The sequence below is a fragment of the Octodon degus genome, unplaced genomic scaffold (genome assembly GCF_000260255.1).
Source record: "Octodon degus isolate 3935 unplaced genomic scaffold, OctDeg1.0 scaffold00005, whole genome shotgun sequence".
NCBI classification, from domain to species: domain Eukaryota; kingdom Metazoa; phylum Chordata; class Mammalia; order Rodentia; family Octodontidae; genus Octodon; species Octodon degus.
Window position 1 is genome coordinate 25,955,844 of NW_004524581.1, and position 27,682 is coordinate 25,983,525.

Genomic DNA, 27,682 nt, shown 5'->3' on the forward strand with positions numbered 1-27,682 from the left:
ATTGAACTCAGGCCCTTGCGCTTGCCAGGGAGGCGCTTATTCCACTGAGCCATCTCCCCGGCCCTGATTTCCTTTTTAAAAACATAACAAGGTATATTGGAGAATAGTGGCCTTGACTCCTAACTTAGGCATAGATAGGAAACTTGCTAGGGCAGGTGAGCACCACTTCCGCCACTCCCCTTGAACTGCAAGCTGACTGGGAGCTATACTCCCAGCCGTGGCAGCCCCACCAACGGGACGCTGCCAGCCATGTCCTTTAGAAATGGCCCAGGACATCTTAGGTTCCAGGAACGAAACCCTGTGATTTCAGTTTCTGAGCTAAGAAGTCTGCTCTGTGGGCCTGTCTGCCGCCTGCCCTTTGTCCACAGAGAGTTAGGACATCCCTGACCTGCCACCCAAAGCCATAGAATTAGACACAGATGTTTTTTCAGCCTCATCCCAGGGCTAAAAATCAGTAGAAAAGGTTTAGAAGGCTCCGGGTAGCCTGGCAGCAGGGGACGACGCAGCATGCTGCCTTATTTCATGGAACTGTTGTCAGCCTCCAGATTCCTGAGCTCACTCCAAGTCCCAGAAATGCCAGCCCAACCCGGGCTGCTCTCCAAGCTCCATGCCTGCGCCTGCCCACGAGTTTCTCCATACGGCCCGCATGGGCACTTGGTCTTGAATGAGAGTCCTCAGAAATCTCCAGGGAAGCGAGGCTAGGCAGATAGATCCGCTGCTACCCCTGGAAACAAGAACCCACCCAGCCCTGCAGTTGGGGCCCGTCCCTAGGCCACAACTGCCCCTCCCTTGGCACACAGGCCTTTCCTCTCCTGCTCCAGGGAGGACCTAGGAGCTCTGAGTGCTGCAGCAAGAATGTAGATCACACATGGTTACCATGACAAGGGAAAACACAGCCTGCCCCTCAATCCCACCCAGCCCTCCGGGTCTTCCCCAGGGCCCGCATGGGACACAAGTGGGAGGTGTGATTTCTGTCACCAGGAGTCAGGAACTCATTCAATTTATTTAGATGTGGTGCCACCACTGGGTGGGTCCCCAAAGGTTTATGTGGCTTTCCACTTCAGATTTTCCCTTTGCTGTCCTCCCTAGAGGCCGGGCCACTCCTGCCGTGTTCTGGCCTGGTCCAAGCCAGCTCTAAGATCCCTTCTAATTAAGGCTTCTCCTTGGGCATCTTTCATGTGGCAGCCTGGGAAACTCTAAGGCAAGTCCTAATCCGAGGACTCTAGCATAGGTGACATACCATGTGTGTTGAACTCAGGCCTCTCCCCAGCGCCTGGGGCACTGCTGGGTTTCAGGAGCTGTCAAAGACAGGGAGTAGATAGGATGAGTATTCTTGGCCACTGCAAGGGGCCTGACGTCCGCTCTTCACATCTGTAGTCACTTCGGCCATGGCTAAGTGGTTTTTGTCTTCCCTGCACCCTCAGATTCCATATCCTGCTGGACCCGCCTAGCACCCCATAAATTGCAGCTGGGCTGCTTCTGGCCATGACGAATGTTGTGGCTTCCCGTGGTGACCTCCGCTGGCCCAGTGGCAGAGGACTCCTGGGCCTCTATTCGCAGACAGCTCCTCAGGATCCAACACACTGGGGCCAGGACACTGCTGCTCCCAGGGGAGGCAGGGGGACATGACATCTGCATGTCGGCTCCTCAGGCGATGGGACGGGGGCACAGCAATGACAAAAGTGACAGTGGCATCTATTATTAAATGGCAGTGGTCATTTAACTGAGTAGTGATCTGGAAGCATCTATTAAAGCACTTCTATGCTGGAGATGATGGGCTGGAAAGGCTGCCCAAAGAGATGGACTGAAAACTCACAAGCTGTCGTTAATTTCTTGGACAAAAAACTGCTATTGGTATGAGGGAGAAAGTGGTAGCCAGAGATTGCAAGCCTGCAGCCCTCCTCGTCCGTGTCCCTTCCAAAACAACTCCTCCTGCTGTGGCCTCCACAGCAGAAGGTGGCAGAGACAAGATCTCTAATGTCCTGGCTGACCCTGCTGGGACATGGCCCATCTCCCCTCTTGAGATGCTTTAGCCTTCCCAAGTACCCGTATTCTCCAGGCAAATGGCATGGCTTCCGGTAGTGACCTCCTAGGTGCTCTCCACCCTAAAAACCATCAACTCATCCTGTGCCCCAGAGCTGCTGGCAGACACCATCTGGCCCTGGGGACATCCTGGTCCCAGACACCACTCCCAAGAGTGCTGTACTGTTAACTTTCTCCTGGTCCTCATATTCCCTCCTGACCTGTGTGCTTTGTGCTCTACCTTGATAGGTCACTACAGCCAGCTCAGCTTCCTCCCTCTTCTAAACCCAGCCTCCTCCACCTCTTCCTCCTCCTCCTCCTCCTCCTCCTCCTCCTTCCTATTGGCCCATACATTCTGACTTCTGCAGATCGGCAAGGATAGACTTCTCTTCCAGTTGTTTCTCTTTTTTTTGAGACAGCATCTCACTACATAGTGCAGGCTGTCCTTGAACTTGCTTATGTAGCTCAGGCTGGCCTCAAATAGTGCTGGAATTACAGATGAGTGCCGCCACGCCCAGCTCTTCCAGTTGTTAGGGTGTTTCTGGGTATCTCACCAAGGTCTGTGCTCGCTGAGAAACGCCCTGCACACACATGTTGTACCAGACACCACATGAGGATGTGCCGCACCCCTGCTGTGGACTCTCCTCCTCCTGTCCAGCACAGGCAGTGCAGTCTTCCTCCTAAGTCCAGCTTCCCTCCTGCCTTAGCGCCGAGCGTCCCGCACCCCGCACTGCGCTGCTTGGTGCCTTTAGTCTCAGATCATCTATGTCAAGATCCCCTCGCTTTGGGAGCAACCCTCCCCCTCTCTTTTCGTCACTCCCTGTTGGTCTTTTTTCCCCTCTCTTTTTAGTTGGAGGGAACTGAAGCCGTACATTAAATGTCTCCCAAAGAAAATATGCTTTTGGCTCCGACCAGGAAATCATTTTTCAGCATGAATAACACAGCCCTCCATCATTTTAGGGTTTTTGTCAATTTTTAAGCAATAGCTTAAGCAGCAGTAGGTTGTTTGGAGGCAGCCAGGAAAATAAGCTCTGGTCCATGCGCTCCAGAGCTAAAAGGGAATCAGCAGCAGGTCCAAGGGCAGGGCCCAAATGCGCCACGTGGCGTGTTGTCCTTTCCATTCGGTTTCCATGGGACCCTGAGTTGGGGGCAGGGAGAGTTTCCAAGAGCCCTGGGTTATAGTCCTTAGAAAAATAAAGACATGAATTTAAAAAGGACAAAAATAAAGAATGCATTAAGTGGGTAAGGGACCAGTGCATAAAAATCTTGATGCCTGATGTTTTCAGAAATCAGATCCAAAGCCCTTTGTTGACTGTCATTTCTATCAAATGCTCTTTAAAATTTTATTTATTTTTTTTCATATAGGGTCTTACTACACAGTTCAGACTCATAATGATCCCCCTACCTCAGCCTCCCTGGCTCTAGGATTACAGGCGCACACCACCATGCCTGCTACCGGGGTTGAAACCCTTGCCTTTGCCAGGCAGGTGCTTAAGCCACTGAACTATCTCCCCAGCCCCTCAAGTGCTCTTTAATAGGTATTTTTTTAAAAATCCAGAAGAGGTTATAGCTTTGGGAGTTGCAGACACTTTCCACCTAACCCACAGCCTAGAATGTGGTGTATGATTTAGGGTCACTTCTGTAGGTTCTGAGCAGTCCTGTGACCCAGCAAGCCAGCAGGCTCCTCTTAGGATCCACGTTGTCCAGGAGTCTGTGTTGATGCTGGGTCTGAAATGCACCTAAGCAAACAACTAGGGGCTGAAATGTGTGCGGCAGGCCAGCACTCCTAAGGTTCAGCCTTGTCGCGGAGCCTGTGACGGCTCTGCAGGACCTTTAGCTACTGGCCAACACATTATGAAATTTTTCTTGGCTAGTCCTAAAATACCGTTCCCTTCAAGGGGGTAGTTGTAGTTTTGCAATAGTATCTTAGAGTTGGGGTTCATCTCTAATAGAGGGCTGGTGAGCAGGGTGACAGGTAGTAGGGAGAAGACTGTGTTAAATTTTCTGACCTCACGCCACACAGGCGTGATGAGCCTGCCCAGTGGTTTGTGCTAGGGAAGGAACAGCAGTGCGTGGGGTATGCATAAAGCACCGGAAACACGCATCCATTCATTCATTCATTCAAAGGCATTTGATCAAGTTCTTCCTATGTGACAGCTACTGGACAAATGCTACAATCATTGCTGCAAACAAAACTACTTGCCTGACAGAGTTTATAGACTCTAGAAACCAGACAGAATGCATCCACACGCCAAGTGAGCTGGTCACCAAATTTGGGGTTCTGTTTTTCAGTAATACTATAAAAAGAAAATCAAGGTTCTGGATATGGTAGGTACAAAGAGGAGTCTACCCTCAAGGAAATGGACTATCTGGTTCTTCAGAGTGTCGCCTGCTTCACCTCCCTATGAGGAGTTTTTCCTTGGGGGGAAAATAAGAGCAGGCCCACTATCCTCTAAATGCAGGGTGGCTTTCACCCCTTGTAACCATTTACTTAGCTAGACCACTTTCCTCATCAATGAAAAGAAACTGCGGACAGAGATCACAGAGATGTTGGACGGAAATAATATGCAAGAAAGCCCCCTGCTGCACATAGCCTATGCAAAAAGTCCACTTTTAAGCACTCAAAAGACATTCCCTGCAGTTGCCCTTTACGCCGCACCTCCTGTGCCCTGTCCGCCTGCGCTCTCCCTGTGCTCCCATGAAGGCCAGGCGCTGCCTGCCTCCCCTGCAGCCTCCCTCGTCCCCTCTCCCTGTCTCCTGGTGCAGGTCACACACTACCCTCTAGCAAGCAAGATTATTCCTTCATTTTTCTTCCTCCTTCTGCAGACTTTGAACTCTTTAAACACAAGGATCAAAGCTTTCATCTTCCTGTTCCATTTTGCAGCCCTGTCCCACGCCTAAGATAAACAAACACTTCTTGAGAGAATAAACAATCACGATGACTGCCTCATTAGCAAGGTGGGCTTTCGCACCCGCTTGCTGCTGGTTCTTTCTTTCTAACGCACACAATGTGTACTCACAGACCAAAGCCGTCTAGCCGGAGCTTCAGTAAATAAAGTCATTCATTAATTTCATGGGTGGCCCCAAATCAGGCCAGACGTGGATCCTGAATAAGCAGAAAGGGGTGGAGAGGAGAGGCTGAGATGGAGACTGGCTCCTGCTCCAAGGGCTGCGGGGGACCCTTGGTCTAGTCCCTGAGCCCACCCACCTGGGAGCTCTGGGCACAACTAGGCCTTGCTTTGCCTGCTTGCTTCCCATAAGACCGGCCATGCGGCCTCAGTGCCCCCCACAGACACTTAGGACACTGCCAGGACAGTCCTCACCCCTGTGGCGCTCATCTGTGGTCACCACCATCAACAACTCCGATTCTAGAACCTTCTCTCCACAACGCTGGAGGAAAGCCCCCGCCATCTTCCTGGTGAAAAGCCCATGGCATGGCAGGTCCCTAAGTGTCCTGCTCTCCCCTGTGCTATTGGGGATGAACCCAGAACCTTCCCACTGACACAGCCTCACTGCTTTTAATTTTTTATTTTTTTTTTTTTTTTTTAGTTTGAAACAGGGTCTTGCTACATTGCCCAGGAAGGGCTCAAATTTGAGATCCACCTGCCTCAGCCTCCCAAGTGGGGAGATTCCAGGTGTACCCCACCTTGCCTTGTGTGTCCTTTAATTTGTCAACTATATTACATATTTCCAAAGTAACCTTCCTCCAGTATATACTTCACTAATTTTTGAACCTTTATTGGTGCTCTGCGTTTGCACGAGCTGCTGCTGGCCCCGGGTTCTTGGCAGGGTCTCCAGGATTTTCTACAGCTTGCTTCCTTCCTGGGTTTACCTCGATGCTGGCTCCTCATCGTTTCTGCTCCTGTCAGCCTCGGGGAAGAGCTGAGCAACAGCGCCTGTCAGTTTTCCCAGGACCTGCTGCCACAGCAGTGTCATGAGCCCTGTAGAGCTTCCGTGTGGCCCTTCCCAGCCACTGTCCTCCTGCACTGTCCACTCTGCCCTGAACACCTGGACCAGAAAAGGCCACAGTCCCTCCCCTTCGCCGCCCCTCCCTCTTCTAAGCCCCTCTCTCTCCTCCCAGCTTAGCCCAGCCGCAGCCTGCTTGGAAGAGCCTTCTGGCCACCTCCGCTGTGGGAAGCCTTCCTGCCCTTCTCTGTTTCAGACAGGCGCACGCCCTCTGCCCACTGGCTGCTATGGTAATGCATCACTACACAGACTAGGCCCGGGGCAGTAAGGAGCGGGTCCCCACTCCTAGTGGCTCTGGCCGGGGAGGTCCCTTGCTGAGATCTCCTGGGCCCCAGCACTCACAGGTCCACCCAGCCCCACTGCTGCAGGACAGATGTGGAGCAGCCATTGCTTCTACTTGGAAAGGGGCGGGCACGATTGGGAGTCTCCCCTCAGACATTCTTCATGGTGCTATTTTTACCTCGGTAATCATTAAATTGGTGTCAGATGGGCCAGTCCGGTCCCTCATGCCCAGGGTGGGAGATGAGACTCAGCGGGTTTTTTCCAGGCAAAAGATGTTCATGTCCCCATACAAATGAGTCCCTGGCCCCCATGTCCTCACACTGAGCCTCGAAAGGCAAGGCTTGTGTTCCTGCAGCAATCAGAGCGTAGCTCGCCATCCTCCCCTCATTCCTGACCCCCATTCACTGCACAAGCAAATGTTGAGCACCATCTCAAGGCCAGGCATTAAACAGGGCATGGGGGAGTCACAACACAGTATTTCTACCCTTGAGAAACTCCATGTGACAATGAGAAACGATGGTGACAAGAAGTAGCAGTGTGTATTGGACCAGGCAAGCCACAGGGTCATGAATAAGGAACACATTGGAGGCAGATTTGTTCTACTTGGGTTTCCAGGAAAGATAAACGGAGCACTAGGTGGAAACGTGGCCCCTGGACAGAAGCATAGCAAAGACGCGTGATTTGTTCAAACCCAGCTGTGAATGCAGCTGTGGCTGAGAATTCCTGGCACATCCCTGCCCTGACCCCCACCCTAGAAATTTGTGAGGACAAGGGCCTGGCACAGGGATGCCACTGTGTTGCTCCAAGCATACCAGCTTTCTGACTCCAGGCTCCAGAACTAGAACTCTGAGCGGGGCCCAGCGGAGAATGACGGTGACTCGGGTGCTGATGTGAGACACAAGCTCGGGGTCCCCATCACAGGCCTTGTGAAAGGGAACCTCAAGCCAGCTTGGGACCAGGACCCCTCCCCAGCCGCAGGAAGCAGGGATGCATCGCGCTCAGGAAACTGAGCACGGGCTTTTCCAGATTCTCTATCTTTCTGTCTAGTTTATGACTTTTGTGACCAAGCAAGTACCAGGAAATTCAGGGTGAAAGTCACCAGAAAACCAACACGGGGCCTGGCAACAGCTCTGGGAGAAATGCAGTGCTGAGCTGCGGCAGCAAGCGCAGGGCCTGGTGCTCTGCTTCTCCTTTTCTCCCACCAGACATGCCGGCCCCACCCCCACCCCAGTCTCCCGGACTCGCTGTGCAGGCGCAGCCCTGGGGGCGCAGCGGCAGCGGCCCTGGAAGGGCCTCCTCGCTGCCTGCTGGCTGCTTGGCGGCCAGCTGGAAAAGCCTGGGGCCACCTGTCTGGTCACAGCCGCTCTGCTGTGGGGCTTGTGGAGCCAGGGCCAGCTTTGCGGTCTGCCGAAAGTGACGATGAAATTAATAGGATCCTGATGTTGTGACTGAGGCCATTTCTGTTCTCCAAACAGGAATGAGAGAGGAAATGTCATTAGGACGCCAGGAGGCCTTTGAAATCTTCAAGAGGGACCACGCGGACAGCGTTACCGTCGATGACAACAAACAGATTCTGAAGCAGAGGTAAGGATGGGTCGGAGAGCAGCTGGCCCTCCTGAGCTCAGCCGGGCCAGCCCAGGGGAGGGACAAACCCGACCATGTCCCGCATGGCAAGATTGTCTCCGTGGGTGAGTGCCTCAGCACCCCTGTACTGTCGGGGTGAGGAGCTTGAGGACAGGCCCAGTTACAGAGGGTACCAAGCTCAACACAGTTCTCACACCGTTCATCACCTCCCTGCAGCCCGGGATGCTGCTGATGCCATTCTGTTCCAGAGGCGGGGACTAAATCTACAGACCTAACTGTACGTCAGCATTGCGGCACTCCAGCTGCAGGGGAGAGCAGCCCTGTCTTAGTGTAAGGACTCACACGCCCATCCTGTGACCCAGAGTCCCCTGCTGAGCTCTGCGGGCCAGGATTGTCTGCTGATGTGCTGTCCAGTAAGACTGGGTCCGAGACCCCTTAGAAGGATGCATCATTTGTCATAGCGTGTGTGTGTGGATTTACCACACACACGGACAGGACTGCCCGGTGCGTGGCCCTGAGCACCTGGAGAAAGAGCTCCGACTGTCACAGGGAGCTGTCACAGCTCGCGTGCAGCTTAGCTCTTAGCCCACGGAACATCTTCCCAGCTAATCCGCTGAGTCTCGGCAAGATCCAGTCTGAAGAGAGGATATTCTTATACACCACACTCAAGGCAGGCGGGGGAAGTAGGCAGGCCAGCAAAGAGCTCCAGGAAAGGAGGCAGAGAAGCGTTGGAGTAAGGGAAAGAACGAGGGCGTGGAGTCCTGAAAGCCCAGCGGAAAGATGGTGTCTTAGTCATTTTCCTCATTGCAAAAACAAAGCACCAGACATCCACCGCTTCTTGGAAGAGGTTTACTTGACTCACATTTCACATGGTCGGTGGAGGCACTGGAGAGTTGCTCACAAGGGGGCAGGGAGGAGCCCGGCAGGCAGCGACAGACCTGCCAGGCCATGCCCCCAGGGCTGGGCTCCGCCCAAGCCCCACCTCCTTGACCCCAAGTCCATTGTGGCCCTGTAACTCAACCACCTTCCAAAGCCCGCGCAAGAGGCTTTTGGGGATGTTCAAGAAGCTGCACCTGGCAATGGTGCCAGATGCCACAAAGCAGTGAGCAGGAGGAAGTGGGCAGGCACATGGACTTGGCCTCTAGACCATCAGGGGGCAGGCGGGGTGTGCAGGAGCTAGCGAGAAGAACGGAGGGAGCAGAGAGAGCAAGAGCACCGTGTTCTTGGGGTGCGGCTCAGGGGGAGCCCTACCCTGGGCCCTCCCCTCCACAAAGAAAAAGGATTACTAGGAAACACTTTCTCAAAGGAGAAATAACCATCAATTTAAGGAGAAAAATGAAGTTAGTTTTCTAATGGAGAACTGGGCAAGACTGTGTAGGCCAAGAAGGAATCGAGTGGCAAGAGAAAGGTCGAAAGCCAAGGCGGAGACAGAGAGCCGAGCATCCGGAAGGCAGGTGTGCAGGGAGCCGGACCAGAGGGAGGCTCGCCCTGAAGGAGCCCAGAGAAGAAACACAGGCGCGCTGATCCATGGAGGCGTGGAGGGAGAAAATGCAGCTGGCCTCCCCTTCTCTTCTGTGTGAGAAGCTGTCGACTGGGGTGAAACTGGGGGGGATGGGGGGGGGCAGCGTGGCTGCCGGGAAGGGAGCCCGAAGGTGAAGGGAAGGCAGGCAGCACCGGCGGGGCCCAGGCCCTCAGAGCGGCCCTCATGCTGGGGCAGCGGATGTGGCCCGCGCAGGCGGCAAGAGCACAGGAGCTCTGAAGGGCAGTCCAGTCTCGTCAGCCGAAAGAGGTTCCTGCGTCCCAAGACCCGGCAGTGCCTCCTTGGAGTATGTTCACCCGGGTGCTCACGCAGCCCCGTTGGTAGCCAGGAACAGCAGGACACTCTCGGGTGCCCATCGCCAGGGCAGTGGATAGGCACCAGAAGGGGGAATGCGAACAGAGCAGGAGGAGCTACAGAGCCCACCCACGAGCACAAAACCCAGAACACGGCATTGCAGGGGGTGCGCTCTCTGCAGACTCCCAACATCTGTGCCTGAACCCCACCAGCAAAAGGACTCACTTCAGGGTACCCTAACTCTGAGCGCAGGATGGGGTGTGAAGGAAGGAAGGAGCAACTTAATTGAAAGAAGGGTGGGGGGCACTGATCCTAACCCAGGAGAGGACATGGTTTCTCCTCACCGGCGCTCAGGGTCCACGCCTTCTTGTGCCTATCCCTGTTGCTAGCTGTGTATTTTGATGTGGCCAGCTGGACATGTCAGAGCAGGGTGACTGTCCTGCATGTGTGTCTGAAGATAGGCAGAGATGACAGCTGTGACAGCCACCGGGACTTCTGGTAGCCCTGAGCCGTGTCCATGCCAGAGCCTTCTTAGCCTGCACAGGCGGCTCCATATCCTGGCTTCACACCTGGGCCTGAGCACACTATTTAGCATATGTATTCCAGTAACAACAAGGTTTGAAGCCACTGGCAGGAGCCAGGTGTGCCAACACTCACCTGCAGCCCCAGCAGTCAGGAGGCTGAGGAAGGAGGACTGCAGGCGCAAGACCAGCCTGGACTACGTAGCAAGACCCTGTCTCAAAAGAAAACCACGTGCTTCCACAGTGCCCAGAAATCTTGAAATCCAAAACCACTGGGGTAAGATCCCCAGAGTGCTACCAATTAAAAATATCACCAACTATACAGCTACTTTCTCTTAGTTAATTGAGAAGAAAGGTTTGTACTAACATTGTTTAGACAAGATACCATGTCTACATCTTATCCTCTGAATAACTACTATGAAGACAACAATATGCAATGTATTAATTACTGTAAGTGTCCTACTAACCTGTTTTGAAACTGTTTCATTGCTATTTTATCTTTTTTCTCATTAAAATGAAATATATATATATATATATATATATATATATATATATATATATATATATCACCAGCTGATTCTTTTGCACACTCAGTGTAAGAATGCCTGACGGAATGTGCTGCTTTATCTTTCTTACTGTCTAATCGGCCTGGTTCCCGGTTCTGTTCGTTCTGGAGCGCAGGTCCATTACTAAGCAGGCCGGGCAGGTTGTGGCCTCCCAAAGGCTTCTCGAGCCATCCTGGCTGTGGCTCAGGGCAGCCTGGCAGCCCACGAGGCACACACGCTTCAGGCTCAAGGCTACCTGGTCACTCGGGACGGAACAGGGTGCAGTCCTGCGGAGTGCCTCTTCTCCCCCATGGCTCTTGTGCAAAGACAATGAAGCAAAGCTTTCCTCTGAGAAGAGGTTTTCCCAGCAGTAAACAAGTCTTTTTAATAAAATCAAATGAGAAGTGAGGAGACCAACCCACATTGGTACAAATTTCTACATCTGTTTAATGTTACCGTAATACCCATCATTAAATCACTGTTGTACTCCAGGAGACAGAGGGTGTAGCCCAGAACCCACCCTTGCTCCAGGCTTGGTGCTGTTGTTTGCGTCACTGAGAGTATTCAGTTACTAGGTATTATAGATGTATGATGGATGCTTAGGCAGGTGCTAAGAGAGAGCGTCTGGCATAATGACAACTGCGTGGCCAGCGTTCCGGGCCCAAATGCCAGGAGAAAGCAGGCCCAGGTGCTCACGGGGGTAGCCACAGCACCCTTCCTTAGGATGTCTATAGAGTGGCCCTGTCCCCTTCCACACGTTTGTTCCATGCCCCCCAGTAACAGAGCAGGGCCATGTGGACATCTATACCCACGCCAGGGTCAGGCTCAGCGTGGCATTCAGTGACTGCTTCTCTGCTGGAAGTGTCACCTTCCTCAGCATCCACAACCCACCAGCTGGCGGTGACACCATGCTAGCATAGTGCATGGAAGGAAGATCGAAACTAATTACCCCTCACAAAAGCTTCTCTAGCCTCTAGCAAGTGGGGCTCACCCAAAGGTAGAGGTTATCAGCTACCCTGAATCTCTTCTGGTTCCCTCTGCTCCCTGAGGTAAGAGGACCGAGCTGGAGTGTCCTGCATGCCACAGAATTCTTCAGAGAAGCCACCTCCCTTTGTCCTGCACCCATGGACGCCTGCGCATCTCTAAGCTCTGGCCCCTATGTGGGGACTTTGTGCTGCCTGTCTGCAACCACAGAAACAAGAAGTTGGCATATTAATAGGATGTTTGCACTGTGATGACCTCCAGCCTGAGAGCCAGCTCTGAAGCAGGACTTTTCAGCGGAGGACAATAGCAGTTCACAATGCCTCCATTTTCCAGGCCTGACTCATCCACATAGTGTATAATAATATCAGGAAAGGCTGGCGCCCCCATGCTTGGCAAATATCAGTGCCCAGGCAACGCACAGCCAAATTTCTTTTGTTCAAAGCCTTTGCACAAACTGAATCCCTCAGATGCGGAGTACCATTAAATAACAAAAGACAAAAATGAATGGGGAGATTAACTGCAATTGGAAATAAAGGCCTTGATAATGTGCACAAAATCAAGAAAAGCAGGCTCACTCGCTAGGCTGGGTGTTTCCCACAACACAGCAGCAATCTGAAACCAACAGGAAAGGAGAGCGAGGGTACAGAAAAATCTCAGGCACCATCTGGAAATAACACCCATGGCAAATGGGAGCTCCCTGGTTCCTGTGAGACCTCAACTCTGACACTTACTATTTTTCCATTTATTTCATGTATTTATACCTTGTCTGCTGAACTAGAAGTATCGCTCAGAGAGCAGAGATTCGTCTAGAATCTTCTCAGCCTCCCCACTGTTTTAAAAACCACACTGGATGCAGAAATGGCCGGCAGATAGCTTTGAGAATGATAATCTGAAAATGACTTTGAGGAATGTTAGCAGCCAGAAAACTTCTTGGGCAAACTTAAAACTTCCTAGAAGTAGAACAGGGTTTGGGAGGAACCACCCCATGGGAGACAAAAGAGAGGGCAGCCATCTTGGAGGGGACAAAACCGAAAAGGATTGTGGATGTTAAAAAAGATCAAGAGGAACAAAGGATGGATTTCCCTCACAGTCAGATGGAGGCAGCCAAGGAACCATGTATAGGTTTATGGAGAAAAATAAAATACAGACCCAGCCTTCTAGCTTCCTCTCTGATGCAAAACACTACAAAGAATCAACATAGCAAGTTACTCACTCTAGACAAGACTAGAAAAGACACCACAGAAGCCTCTTGCCCTGGACAACACTGACCTCCCTCACCTGCTGATCTAAAGAAACACTTTCCGCTGACATGACAGAGACCATGAGCACAGAGGTTCCCGGGGACCCCATGGCTCAGGACAGCAGCAGGTCTAGTCGGCCTCCAATCAGAGCAGCCACTGCCCTGTCACTGTTAGGTTTGTTGTTGTTGTTGATGTTGTTGTTGTTGTTTTTTACGGAACCAGGGATTGAACTCAGACCCTTGCACTTGCCAGGGAAGCACTTATTCCACTGAACCATCTCCCCAGCTCCTGCCCTGTCACTGTTAACAGTGTGGTTCTAACTTCCCTGGGCAGAGCCTGGCATCCTGGCCCTCAGCTGCTTGCTCTGGGATGCCTGGCATACACCAAGGACAGGAGGAGATCTGCCCAGGAGCTGGTCTCAAATGTTACATGAGGTCTTCCTCACCTCCCCCATTCTTTCCCATCCCTTGAAGTTGGGAAGGTTGGAATTGTACCTGCTGCCCTTGATCACTGACTCCAGGGATCTGGCCCAATCCTTTCGCCTGCACACTGAATGATTCTCACCCCTGTGGCCAGCTTGAAGCCCCTCTCAGCCTCCACACACACAAAGCACCTGTGCACGCAAGTGCTCTCCATGGCAGCCCAGCCTCATCCTAATCTTGGAAATGATGAACGAGAACCTCGCTGCTAAGAGGCAGAGTGGCGCAGGGTCCTGGCCTCATCTCACACCAGGCAGCCTTCCTGCTGTCACTCGACAATTACTAGGGGACCACTTCCTCAGAGCACGCCTCGGCTCTAGGCTCCAGGGAGGAGAGGGTGAACTAAGTGCAGGGGCTCACCGACTCACCAGAGCTGACCCCGATGAAAGCGAATCCAAGAGGTCATCCAGTCCTTCGCATGGCGCATATGCTCTGCCCATGAAGGAAGGATTACGTGCTGCGGTGCAGGTGGGCGAGTCCACCACTGTTCAATCAGGAGCGCTGTACAGAGACAGCAACATCCAGCAGAAATCTCAGAGGGGTTAGGTGGAAATGGGCTGGGCAGAAAGAGGCTCCAGGGGACAGCAAGGGCTCCTGGATGACAGGAAGTGACCCTTGGTGGAGTGGAAAATGAGGCAGGCCAGCCTGAAGGGTCGAGGGCAGGGAAAGCTGGGAGTCGGCACCAGCCGGGGCACGAAGTGATGGAGAGCCTGGGTCCTCCTGCAGAGGGAGCTGGATTCTGCCTGGAGGTCACAGAGCTCTGTGGAGCTCCAGACAGGAGAGGAACATGATGGCACCTTAGCACTGAGGCCTGGGGAGCAGCCTGCAGTCAGGAAGCAGGGACCAGGAGCAGCAGTGAGCGTGAAGCCCTGGGACACATTCTGGGGGTCCTGAGGACTGTGAATAGCCAGTGGGGACTCTGGGGCCCATGACGGGCTGGGAAGGAGCCCCGGGTCTGGAGGCGGTCGGGTGTTTGCAGGTGCAGAGCATCGTAGTTGTTTGCAGGTACTCAGCAGGGAGTGTTGGTCAGAAACCAGGCGGGGCTGAGATGGAGCTGTGGAGTGTATGGCAGAGAACAGAGGAGACACTGGTGGCCTGGGATGCCTGAAGAGAGCCAGGGTCGGGGCCAAAGCCCAAGGGTCACCAGCGTGCATGGACCAGGCTCTGAAAGACCTCTGCAGGGGAGCCTCAGGAGGAGCTGCCCAAGATAGCCAGGCCCAGGGTGGTGGCAGTGTTTGTTCAATGTCTCTAGGGCTAGCTGAAAGGCTGTGCTCCTCCTTCCTGCCCAGACCAGCCCTTACCCTTACCCAGAGATTTCTCAGAGGGTGGGGGCAACCAAACACTGTACCCAGCTACACAGCACCCTCCAGGTGAGCCCCAGGCCCAGGTTGCAGGGAGACTCGGGCTGGCTGGTGAACACATGGAGATGCAGTGGACAGTGGGCTGCAGGGGCCACCTCCACCCCTCTTCCTTAGCCTTCTCCTCTGCCCCCTGCGGCCCCGTCTCCCTCAATGCTCTCTCTTTGCCCCCTCTTTCTTCAACACTGGGCTTGTGGAGTTTGTCTGGATGACTGAGGATCGGGGACACATGTGGGTGAGGCAGCCTGGGCAGTGACAACTTGCAGGGCTGAGGAAAGCTGTCAGGAAGATGGCACAGCCCTGGGACCACACCTCTGCAGTGGGAAGGCCCTTTTCAGCTCTGGCTGGCAGGCCACAGTGGAGAGAGGAGCAGCTGGTGCCGCCCACAGCTTCTGCCAGCAGTGGAGCAGGGCGTTGGCCACAGCACCAGGGCCCCGGACATCTGGACACCACCAAGCCTGCGAAGCCAGCCCTGGCCTGCTGGGGCACCTCTGGGCAGCTCTGTGGAGCAAATGGCCATCTGCTTGGCCAGGATGGGCGCGCGTTTCATTTTTGCAGTCTTGCTCTTACGCTTTCCTATTCCAAAGACTACAGCTGGATGCATTCCCTAAGCAAGGCATGACTATCAAATGAAGCCCTAGGCACTGGGGACAGAAAACAACCATTGTCACAGTCCCCTCTTTAGAATTATGGTTGTCATCTTCTTAATGGCCTGGCCCAGAGCACACCTGCCCAGCTACGTGACTGTCGAGACCCCATCGAGCCCAGCAGGGTGACCTGTGCTTCCCGTGCCTGTATCGTGAGTGGCATTTGCAGCACAGGAAACTGCACTTGTTTCCAGAAGGTGCCAGGCCCCGAGTGAGAAGACCTGCATAAGCCACAGTAAGCCTCAGTGGGACAGCCTTCAGAAGGACCCAAGGGTGGAGTCCCAAGGAGCTGAGCACAGAGAAAATTTAGTCCCTTTCTCTGGAAACTCCCTGTCTGCAGTCCCAGGCCAAGTAGACAGACAGACTTGGAAAATAGCAACGACATAATTCACACTTCTTTCCACTGAGCACAGCACAGCCACGCAGCCTGGCCACGGCTTGGCTGTCCCCTCCCTCCCTCCCCCAGTGCAGCCCTGCGCAGCTGGCACACTCACAGGTAAAATGCTGTGACCACTGGGATCGAGGGGTCCAGCAAGATTTGGGAGAGAGCTAGGAGGGAAAGTGGCTGAAATAAAGTTGGACAATTACTGAAATGTGGCAGCCCCAGGGGAATTCACCCTACAGTTTTATGTTGTGTATATTTGGAAATTTTCCCGGAATAAAAAGTTTCCTAAAAACTCCTACGCACCCACAAGACCTAGGTCCAACTCATCTTGTACATAAAGCTTGCCTAACTATATACCCTGCTTATAGAGTGGCTCCTTCCTAGTCAAACCCTGGCAATATGACTGGTATTATCCAAGACAGCACAGCCACTCACTGCTGCCATATGCCGTGTCCAGCATCCACACATATTACTACTGCCGTGAGTCAGGCAATACTTACACATGTGTTACTGCCACCATGGGTCATGTTTCATAGATTCTCAGCTGCCACTTTAATATCATGACAGAAAGGAGAGAAAGGAAAAGCAGCCCACCTTTTGTAAGGGCCCACTGTGCGTTTCTGATACCCATTTCCTATGCACTTTGGTAGCACAAGGGTGAGGGGCTCATGATTGTGTTAGAAAATAGAGACCTAAACAGTAACAGCTGCCCGGTGGACATGTGTGGGTCCATGAAAGGGTTTCAGGGCATGCAGACAACCACTGTCAAGGCTGAGGAAAACCAAATAAAGGAAGACACAAGACCATGTGTGTCATGTGACCCCACTCTGTAAAGCTTGCTAGAAGACTGGATGGGTGTGCATATCCAAATGTACTTATTTCTGAGTAGGGGATTATTAGGAATTGTTTTTCCTGAATTATACATTCAAAATCTGCCTCAATAATTATCTGTAACAAGAGTCAGGGAGCTCTTTCTAGGACTGGGCCAGGGGGTGGTCTCATCTTCGCGGGCCACAGCATCTCTTTCACATCCGCACAACTGACACAAAGCAGCCACCACAGATGCAGATGTGAGTGGGCGTGGCCGCACCCCAGTAAACCTGTGTTTACAGGACAGGGATCGGCCCAGATTTGTCTCTGGCCAGTCACAGCTCACCAGCCTCTAATGTGCTGCTTAGTAATGGCGTTTTGGGGGGGGGGGTAAGCGCTGGGTACTGTGGTTGACGGGTCACTCACAGAAACCTCACATGCATGCCTTGTTCTGCTGCCCTTGCAGGATAGAATGATAGAAATCAGAAATTGTAAATTAGGGAATATGGGCAGAAACACCCAATGCTGAAATGGCTAAAGTTCTGCCCTGTGAGGTTTATCTCTAAGCCTAATATGTCTTTTAGTGATGTTCAATGCTGTTTTGAAGACCTCTTGGAAATTTCTTTGTAGAGCATGATACAGTGAACAGGAGGACCATTTTCTTCTTTGTCCCCTTCTCTTTTCCAGATTTTCTGAAGCCAAAGCCCTGGGAGAAAATATAAATGAGGCGAGAAGGAAGATCGGTAAGCAGATGCTATGCCACGGACTCCTTGCACAGGCCACTGTCCAGGTGCCAGTCAGAGCCCGGCAAGCCTGCAGAATAGCCACGAAGCCTGTTTCTGGGAGGTTCTCTGTCTGGGAAGCTGCTCTGAGTGCGCCTTCTGAGGAAGTTTGTGCCCTCCCGCCACCTGTCAGGAAAAGCACCTTCTGTGGTCTAGAACGCGAATCTTTCATCCTCTGTGCAGGCGTGGGTCCTACCTAGCAACCCAAGGAGAACTTGTGCTTTTCCCTAGTGTCTCTCAGCAACAACCCAAGGCGATCTTGTTCATATTTGCAAGCGCCACAAAGCGCCTTCCCAGCTCCCCAAAGCTTACACCAAGTGTTTTCACACAGGTGTGCATTTTTAGACCCATTCATGAAGCCAGCGGGAGAATAAGGAGCAAACGTGAGCCAGGGGGTCTTACTGGATCAAGGGGTACTGCCAGGTAGGAGCCCCACTGAGGGTTGCAGCCCTGGAAAGATGAGGCTGAAGCAACACATGGACGCTGTGTGATTCTCAGACTGGGTCCAGGGGACAGAGGCACTGCAGAGTCCCACGTCCCGAGCTCAGGGCAGCCTCACAGAGGGCTTCCCGGTGTCACTGCCTCTGAGCTCAGGAAGCTGCTTGTCGCCCATCCCCCTCACTGCACGTATGAGGGCAGGACATCAATGGCTGCGAGTGTCTGCTTTGACCTGTCCTATTCAATGTACAAAATCAGGACAGTCTCAGAGCACCTGGGTCAGGGAAGGGTACAGGAGCTCCTGCACCCAACCCACACGCAGTAACCACATGGGGAATCCCTGGTCCAGGATCTTGGATGGGAGGAGGCGCACTCCATCAGGGGTGGCGAACTCGTGGCACGCACCCTGCAGGGGGCTGTGGGTGTCACTGAAAGCTCTAACAGGTTCGCCATCGCGGCCCTGGGTTTTTGCCCACCTCTAGCTGAAATTTAGTGCTGCCTCCATTGATGAATGGAAGGCGCACACACACAGCAGAACCGGCAGGGCCCCCAGGGGACACCACACATTTTCACATTGGACCACTGAGTGGCAGTCTGTGTAAAATATCTTTTCCATTCACCATTACTTCAGAGTTACAGTAGTTAGACTCACCATTAAGTCTTGCTATTTAGTGTATATATAGAAAAGTTCGTAGGTTCTATATCAGAAAAAGGTTTTAAATGTTGAGAACTATTTCATTATCATTAGTTTCTCATAAAAATCTGCGGGGTTTAATAATAATAATAATAATAATAATATTATTATTATTATTATAACATTCTGAGGAAGGGTCCATAACTTCTTCAGACTTCTAGAAGATCCCTGGGCCAAAAACAACCAGAAGTTTGCAACCTGCTTCTTGGCCACACTTCTTTCTCATACTCCCTAAAATGGCATGTGAAATACTGGGGGTGGGCAAGAAAACAGTATTCTCCTGGAGGTGATGTGCACGGCTTATCTGATTCTCCAAGGGCTCAGTGACCCACGCCACTCAGGGCATGACCCTAGGCTGAGGCCCCTCTGCCCACCAGGACTCCAGGCGGGACAGCAGACACCGTGCTGAGGCACGCTGTGCCCCAGCCCTGGACAGCGACACAGAGGTGTCCTACCTAGCAGGGGTCCCCAGAAGGAAGGGGAAAGGAGGCAAAGGGAAGCGACTCAGTGGGCCCAGGGCTCTGGAGGAATAGGAGAGAAAGACCTTTCACAAACTATTTCTTCCCCACAAATAGCATAACAATTTTCTCCTCATTAAACCAAAATAAAACCATCCCAACATCAGTGAAACGGACTCTTAGTGGAAGGCGCCCATCAATTCCCTATACCAGTGATAGTGAAGAGCCTAGAGCTTTGATGATGACGAAGGGCCCACCGGGGTCCTAGTGCCGTGGGTTCGCCACCCCTGCCCTATCCCAGCGCTTGGTCTTCCCACTCTGTGCAGCAACTGTCACCAGTGACAATAGCTCCTCTGGAATTCGGTGTAGTAACGTACCCATTCTGAAGATTGGGCAAATCAGAGATTATGTCCTGCATGGGAGCTGGAGTGAGGGCGAGGGGGCTGTACGTGGCCTGCCCAGGGAGGGTTTCACTTGTTTTCCACACACAGAGGCTCCAGATGTGTGAGCAGGAGCCCTGGGCAAGTACACCTCAGTTTTGCAGAAAATAACAAGTAGAGTTTGTACCAAGGTTAAAATCAAGCTTCCGTGGCTGCCAGGCAAGTGGTGAGCTCAGTGCTGCTACTGAAGCCAGTGTGCTCTTTCGTGGCAGTGTACGCAGATGGGAGGCTCCGGCTCATCTTCTGGCCCCCACCCTTCTATTGCCTTGATCCGGCTGGACTATTGAGACCTAGCCGCAGACTGACCCTCCGCCCCTCATGGTGCTTTTTACGGCTTTTGTCTAGACATCCCCAGAAAGCCTCATGTGGTCACAGGTCATAGGCGGGGCTTATCAGAGGGGCTGGATCAAAGTCATGATGCCCAGATTGGTTTGTGGTATGATGCGAGGATTAAGGGTGTGAGTGCTTCCCGCCCTAAGGGTAAAAAATGTAAGAGACCAAAAGAGAGCTGCTGCCGCCGCTGGCTGCTCCTCTGCATGTACCTTCTGCCTGCCGTGAACTGCTTCTCCTCCGTGATGGCCCTGCCATGCCACCCTGCCTTGGAGCCACCTACCTGGCTCCAGCTGAAACCTTTCCCAACGGTGAGCCAGTTAAACCTTTCTTCTTTGAACTTTGGGTGTCAAATATTCCGTCTCAGCAATGAGAAAAGTAACTAAGACAGCGCATGAGCACAGGGGAAATCCACCATCACAGCCTCTCAAACGGCAAGCAAAGACTGGGGAAGGCTGGGGGCATCTGCACACATGTGCACGGTTTCCAAAGCAACCTAGGAGGAAGCCAGCTTTGGGAAAGTCATAGTCATAGGTGTACTGCTCCGAGGCAGCAATCAAATCAAGAGTCATTGCTGTCCCTGAGGAGTCCTGTGGCACCCTGGAACACAAGCACAGCACAGATGTGCCATGACATGCCCAGAGCGGTGACTCAACACCATCCCGGCCATGCCACGTCCTGCCTGGGACCCTCTGGCGGGCTTTCGCCACTGGGCAGTGCATTGGTAATTGGCCTGCAGAGAGGAAATCAAAGCTGTGTTGGTGAACGACAGCTCAACCACACCATATGGTTAAAGTTCAGCTGCCTCTGTCTCCTCCGGCAGTGTGGTTTTTCTCTAGCATTGTGACCTAGAGCTGCCTCTTGAGAAAAACCCCGAAGGCTCTCATTTCAGCGGTGCCCACAGAACATCTCTTCTCACATGGGATACCCAGTCACCCATAGCTTCTGTGCTATTTCCTCTCCTCTTAACAAGCCAGTCTGCCTAGGTAGATAACTGTGCCCTTTGTCCTTCTCCATACCATCTGTATCAGTCATGACATCAAACAAGCAGACGTCAGAAATGGAGGCAAGGGGCTGGTGAGATAGCTCAGCAACTGAGCACATGCTTAGGCAAAAGCAAGGATTGGGGTTCGATCCCCAGCATTGCATGTTACGCCAGCCCTGTGCCCAGGTGCACTGAGCCAGCCACTGAGACAGGGCATGGGCAGGCTGAAAACAGGAGATCACTGTGAGTCTGAGCTGCATAGTAAGACTCTGTACAAAAAAGAAAAGAAAAGAGAGAAAGAAGCCAATTTAGAGCAGGCCTGGAAAGGAGCAGGGCCCTTGTCTCTGAAGGAGAGGAACTGCAATTGTCTCAGCCCTGCCCACACCTGAGAGCGGCTGTTTTGGACACAACCCTACATACCCCACTTACCCCCCTTAGGTCTCTTAAAAGGCACCTAGCTCACTCTGTGGGAAGAGTGGGTTCTGCAAACTGCTGCGGGCACCTGGCAGGCATTTCTCCCTGATTACAATCTGGGCGTCAGTCTGCCCACACAGTGCCCCCACCAGCGGCACCATCTTCACACTCAATGGCTGATCTGTGGCACCAGGCCCACACCAAACCTAAGCCAGGAACTGGCTGCTTTGATGGCAGGTGAGGGAGCAGGACGGACACCCCTGGTGCCGCTGCTTCCCTCTCCGGGCCCCTCCAGGCCCTCGTGAAAACTGACATCACTGCCAGCTCTGCAGAAGGCTTTCACTTGTGAGCCACTCAGTGGCCTGCACAAACTGTCAAGAAGATCAGAGAAGGGGCCACTCATGGGAAGGGAAGGAAAGGGTAAACACTTGGAAAGCTAGTGGGGAGATGTCTCCTACAGAAATTTCCTTTCCTACCCAAAATTCAGAGAAGTACTCCACCCTATCCTTGAAATAATACCTTTTCTTTAAATATTTATTTGTTTGTTTGTTTGTTTGTTTGTTTGTTTGTTTGATACAGGGTCTCACTATGCAGCTCGGACTCATAGTGAACCTCCTGTCCAGCCTCCCCAGCGCTGGGATTACAGGCGTGCACCACCACGTCTGGTTTCAGTAGCTGGTTTGGAGCAGGGCCAGCACAGCATGTGGTCCTGGGAATGAAACCCAGGTCCTTGAACTTCCCAGGCAGGCACTTAGACTGCCAAGCTATCTCCCCAGCTCTCGTCCTTGAACTTTTAAATACTAGACACCACTTCCACCAATTCAGATTGACTTGATTTTGACATTTTCACTAAGTAATGACTCAGTTTTCCTAAATCTTTCACATCTGTCCTGCTTTTGTGCCCAGCCAAAACCGCAAACTAGACCCCAGCTCTGAGCATAAGCCCAGACAACTGAGAACCGCTATGACGCAGTCAGTGACCAGTGGCCTTGGGCATGGGGTGGTGGGCTCTAGCAGCAAGCGGGTCAACCCGGCCTGCCTGCTTCCCCCCGCTGACGCATAACTCAGCTTGCACCTGCCTGAAGGAAGGTGTGTGTCTTAGTTACTTTTCTTGTTGCTGAAACAAAATACCCTGCAGTCACAAAATTAAAAAGGAAAAGTTCACTTCTGCTGACAGTTAGTAGAGGTCGCAGTCTGCCGTCAGCTGGCTCCGAGGCAGGGTGGCGTGGAGAGGGGAGGCAGTCCACCGCGTGACAGGCAAGCAGCAGTGAACCTGCGTGCTGTCACTCCCTTTATATCATGTTCCATCCCGGCTACAAGCCCATTGACTGTTGCCGCCCACAACGGCGTGGGGCTGTCACTGTCCACATCCAACTGCACTAAACCAGTGTAGTTGTTTCCCACCGTTAACCCTAGCATCACACACCCCTGATCCCACCACCTCCCACATGGGGCTCTGGGGGGGACATCGAGATACAAGCCATAACAGCACACCTTTTTCTAGTCCACCAAAGGTACCCTATGGGCTAACAGAAGCCCTGCTAAGATGTGGTGTCCCACTAGGGCTTCCGCCGTCACTTTCTGTGTCTGGAGAGCAGACTCAAAGAGTGGTGGCTGCAGGGTGCCTACAGCTCCCGCCGAGAGCTTCCCTGGGGCTTCAGAAAACGTGAGAGAACCCACAGCACGAGCTGAGATGACATTTAGTAGGAATCGGTGTAACGTGACATTCGTGCCTAAGTGCCCCAAACCCATGTAGATTGGACATCCTAGTCAAGGGCAGGCATAGATGCCATCAGAGACCAGAAAATATTACTGTAAAGTAAAACAACACTCTCTCACGAAGGGGGAGGCAAAAGTCAAGACATCAGCCTTTCGCTGTGTGCAGCCTTGCATGCCTGCTTGGCACGGCGCTTCTTTTTTAACTCTAGGAAGAGGGACGTTTCAGGGGCAAACAGCTAGTCCTGATTAAGAAGTTACAAAATAACCCAGATAAGCTGGTGGTGCATGCCTGGCATCCCAGCTACTCCGGAGGATGAAGCAGGAGGATCTGGAGCTGGAAGCCAGCTTAGGCAGCTTAGTGAGACCTTATCTCAAAATCAAATGGAAGAGGGTTGAGGGTGTAGCTCAGCGCTGCCCTACAATGCATGAGGCTCTGGGTTCAGTCCACAGTACTGCCAAAGAGCAAAGCAGTAGCAAAGCAGACGTCTATTACATGTACCATGAGCCCTGCTTATGTGGCAGAGTACTTCATTTGATTTTTATAATTACATTTATCGAAGGTTTCAATTAATTCACACCCAATTGCATTGGCGAGGATATTTAATTATAAGCATAAGAGGAAATGCATTGTTTCATGTAACTCGGAAGTATAATACCGCTGACTCCAAATGCGCGTTCCTGTGCCTCTCTCCCTCTCCTCCCCTCTTCTCTCCTTCTATCTTAGTTCTGTTTCACTGAGTTGTCTGATGGCCTCTCCCCATCTCGTGGCCCTGCAGGCTCCAAGTATACATGGTTCTGCGGAATTTGTAATTCTCCTAAAAGTCATCTTTCCCAACAATACAGGCAGAAGCCCCTGGAGGGAGGAGGGGCCCCCTGGCTGGGGTCACGCCCTCCCCACCACCCCTACCCCTAGTGGGTGAACTGCTCTGACGCAGCAGCCTGGGTCATGTCCCACCACTTGGTGGGCACCTTGCCTGTCTGCACCGCACACATAGAGCAAGAGCTACAAGGACTCAGGAGGCCTCTTTCTCCAAAGAGAGCCAGGCTTGGCACACACAAATCACTCTCACTACGCACACTACAGAAGTATGCCGTGTGCTGGAACAAGAGGTATCCCACAAGGAGTGGGTAGCAGCTCCTACTAGAAAAGATGCCCGACTTGCGTATCAGGGGAGGATGGGCAGGAGAAAGCTATGAATGTGAACTTAAAAACTGGCCTTAGGTCCAGCTGCTTCCGCGACAATGGAATAAATGCAAAATGACACATTACAGCACAGCAGGGATGACAGGCCACTGAAGAGTGGGGATGACATCTTGGGAGACCCAGCTGGAGCTCTTAATGAAACTACCTACCATCCTAAGAGCAATAATGGCGCGAGGAGACCTTATGAGATTCCTAACACACAGGAATCCCCGCAGAGCATATCTGCCTGTTGCCTTCCAAAACCAGGATGCGGTAAGAGAAGAAGAGACAAGGAAGGAATGAGGTCGCTGATTTCTGCCGAAATAACAGCAGGAAGGTGGGAGGGTGGGCACAATTGGTACCTCTTAAGAGCTGCCACGGCCACGGGGAAGGGGCTGGGTCTGCACTCAGCTGCTCCATTCGGCTGCTTTGGCCTACTGATATAAAACTTTTATTTTTTTTTTTATTTTAAACAAATTTTTTTTTTTTTTTTTTTTTAGAGAGAGAGAGAGAGAGAGAGAGAGAGAGAGAGAGAGAGAGAGAGAGAGAGAGAGAGAGGTGTGTGTGTGGCCAGCTCAGCCCACCAGGGGGCGGGGCTGGCTGGCATGTGGTGCTGGGGGATTGAACCGCGGTCCCTGATGCTTTGCCAAGCTAGTTCCAAGTAGGTGCTTTAGACCACTGAGCCATCTCTCCAGCCCCTGATATTAAACTTTTAACTGACTAGGAAAATACATCTCTATGTATGAAGAGATCATGAGATGAGATTGAGATCGCTTCCCCGTTAGCCACCTGCACGTGAGCTAGCTCCTGATAAATGTAGGTTTAGAAGATTGACAATGTACTACTTGATGCTGTAGAAATTACAGCACTGCCATGTGGTGATTCAGTGCTGCAGAAACTCAAGAAGGAAATCTTTTGGGAGGAGTTGGAAAAAAAAAGTTGTACCAGAAATTGAACCCAGTACCTCATGCTTGCCAAGCAGGCACCATGCCACTGAGCTACACTCCCAGCCCAAGAAATTATTTTTAATGGTGTGAAAGAGCACTTTGTTCAGAAGATAACAGAGACCCTGGGAATCTTTTTTTTTTTTTTTTTGAGACAGGGTTTCACCATGCATTTCCGGCTGGCCTTGAACTCACTGTGTAGCCCAGGCTGGCCTCGAACTCACAGCGATCCTCCTGCCTCAGCCTCCCAAGTGCTGGGATTACAGGTGTGTACACCATGCATGGTGGCCCTAGGAATCTTGAAGAACAGGATAAAACTGCATCTTTCTGATATGACTTCGTGTCTAGAGATAAACAGAGCAAAGATGGCTTCTTAAGGTCCCTTCTGTAACAATCCTGGTGCCACTGAAATTGCAGTGCACGACAGGCAGTCACCTGAGTGACAGCCCACACTAGTCTGACGGATGTCCTCCTGAACCTGATTGAATGCTTTGTTGTCATTGTTTGGAGATCAAACAAAAACATGATTTGCTACCAGCTGGAGGGCTGCAAGTGCACTCGCTGACAAGAGGTGACACTGGCGATTGTCATGTTGGGAGGAAGCCTGATTCGGCTGGGATCTCAGCAGGTGGATGGCTGCCTTCCTGAGAGTCCTGACACAGTGACGTTACCTTGGCAACTAGACAGTGGCCCGGGATCTGGCCTCAGGTAGATGGAAGTGGAAGGCTGACCCGGGTCAGTCACGCTACCCAGGCCAGGGAGGCAGCTCATTCATGTGCCATGCTGGGTGTCCTTTTATAGGCAAGAAATGAAGTTTCCTGCTCTACAGTACCTCTTCCAGAGAAAAAAGTGGATATTGAAAGGCTGAAAATGGCTGTCTCCAAGCACAAAGGGAATCAAAACAGAGGAGTGATAGTTTTCACAGGTGGGGTCCCCAGGGCCGGAGGACGCACAGGGCATCCACTGCTGGCAGGAACAGACGTCCCCGCATCTGGACCAGCATCCCCGCCTCTACCCAAGGCATTGGCAGCCCAGCCGCTGTCTTCTGTGTGAAGCACTCACTCTCCACCACCATCTGCTCTTCGGGCCGCCACACGATGCCCTGCAAGGATGAAGCCCAAGTCCCTCTGTGTCGTGTTCTGGGTCACAGAAACAGTCACTCTTAGTTTGGCTTTTGGATTTTCCATAAGAGGAGCTAGGTCAGGCTTAGGATGTGTCGAGATACGGTAATAGGACTGGGGCCGTCCAAGGAGCCAGGGTGCCCGCAGCCTGGCGCCCCTCTCCCCACCCCCTCAGAGCGCCCTCTCTCTCCCCTCTCTCTTCCCCTCCCTCCTTCCATTCCACCCTCCCCAGTCCCTCATGGGGCCATGCTGGCCACGGATGCTACTGTCATGGCTTCAGTCTGCCTTGACCTTACTTGTGCCTGAAAGCATCTTTTGTCATTCAATCTCAAAGCAAATGAGCTAATTATTTCCTTTTTTTATTCTTAACTCAGAGTCTAAGAAGAAAACTGGTGGGCTAGATTGATGGCTTCTAGGCCCTCGGATAGTGGCTGCTGGCTAGCCAAAGAATGCACTGCCTCTGGCCAGAAAATGAACCTTGGTTCAGTGGTGGTCAGTGAGGAAAAGCAGTTTTATATGAAAGAAAGTAGGGCCAGCTGGATAGCTCAGTGGACTAAAGCGATTGCTTAGACAGAGTGCAGCAGCTGGGGTTCGATCCCCATCGTGCTGTGCTGGCCCCATCCCTGGGGTGCTAGGTGTGGTCACACATGCCCGTAATCCCAGCGGTTGGGAGGCTGAAAACAGGAGGATCACTACAAGTCCAATCTGCGTAGTGAGACCCTGTAGACTCTATACTAAATACCAAAAAAGGAAAAAAATATATTTTTGGGAGCTAGGGAAACCGGAAAATCAGTCAAAGGTGTGTAGGCGGGACTAGGCCTCAATGCCTAAAGCAAACAGGCTACCTCAGTCCTGAGATAAGCATCCTAACTAGTTAACATCTAGTGGCTAGGCAACCTTGTGTCACGTACTACTAACTTTGCAGAAGTATAAATAAAGCATCGTTTTGTTGTGCCTGGCATTAATCTTGCCCATCAGGCAGACCAGCGACCACCTAGCCCAGCTTTTGTCTTCTTGTCTATCTTTCTCATTCCTGCCGCCATGTCTCCCCAGATAGAACCAATCCAACTGAGACCAATGGATCCCTACAGTATATGGCAGAAAGTTACACAAAATGTGTAACAAAGGAAGATTTTACTTTTTTTTTTTTTTCAACTAGAGACCATACTCATAGGTGAAATAAACCAGACCTGCATGTGTAAGCATCATATTGTCTCCCTAGTGTAAGAACCTAAAAGAGTAAATAAAATCCAAAAGGTACAATAGATATTGTGAAAGGGAAAGAAACTGCTCAAAGGAAAGGAATAACTGGAATGAGGAAAAGAAGAGAAAGAAGAAAGAAAGAAGGGGAAAAATATGTATGTATATACACAGGATGGCTTGGATAATTGTACTGCCGAATTCTACTGTCAATTAAAATGAGCAGTTAATGTTTAAATTCTTTTGTTTTTTTAATTTTTTGACCAATTTTGCATGCTTATGTCTGGTAATAAGAACAATTAATTTAAAAACAATA

General features: G+C 51.9%; 1 protein-coding gene across 1 annotated transcript in view; it reads left to right on the top strand.

Moving 5' to 3' along the window:
* Window positions 1–27,682, top strand: part of Kif6 (kinesin family member 6) — a 355,828-nt gene that overhangs the window by 273,458 nt on the left and 54,688 nt on the right. Inside the window, exons 14-15 of the mRNA XM_023720189.1 lie at window positions 7,746–7,854; window positions 17,346–17,401. Coding sequence (XP_023575957.1) covers window positions 7,746–7,854; window positions 17,346–17,401 — 165 coding nt within the window. The remainder of the gene's footprint in view (window positions 1–7,745; window positions 7,855–17,345; window positions 17,402–27,682) is intronic.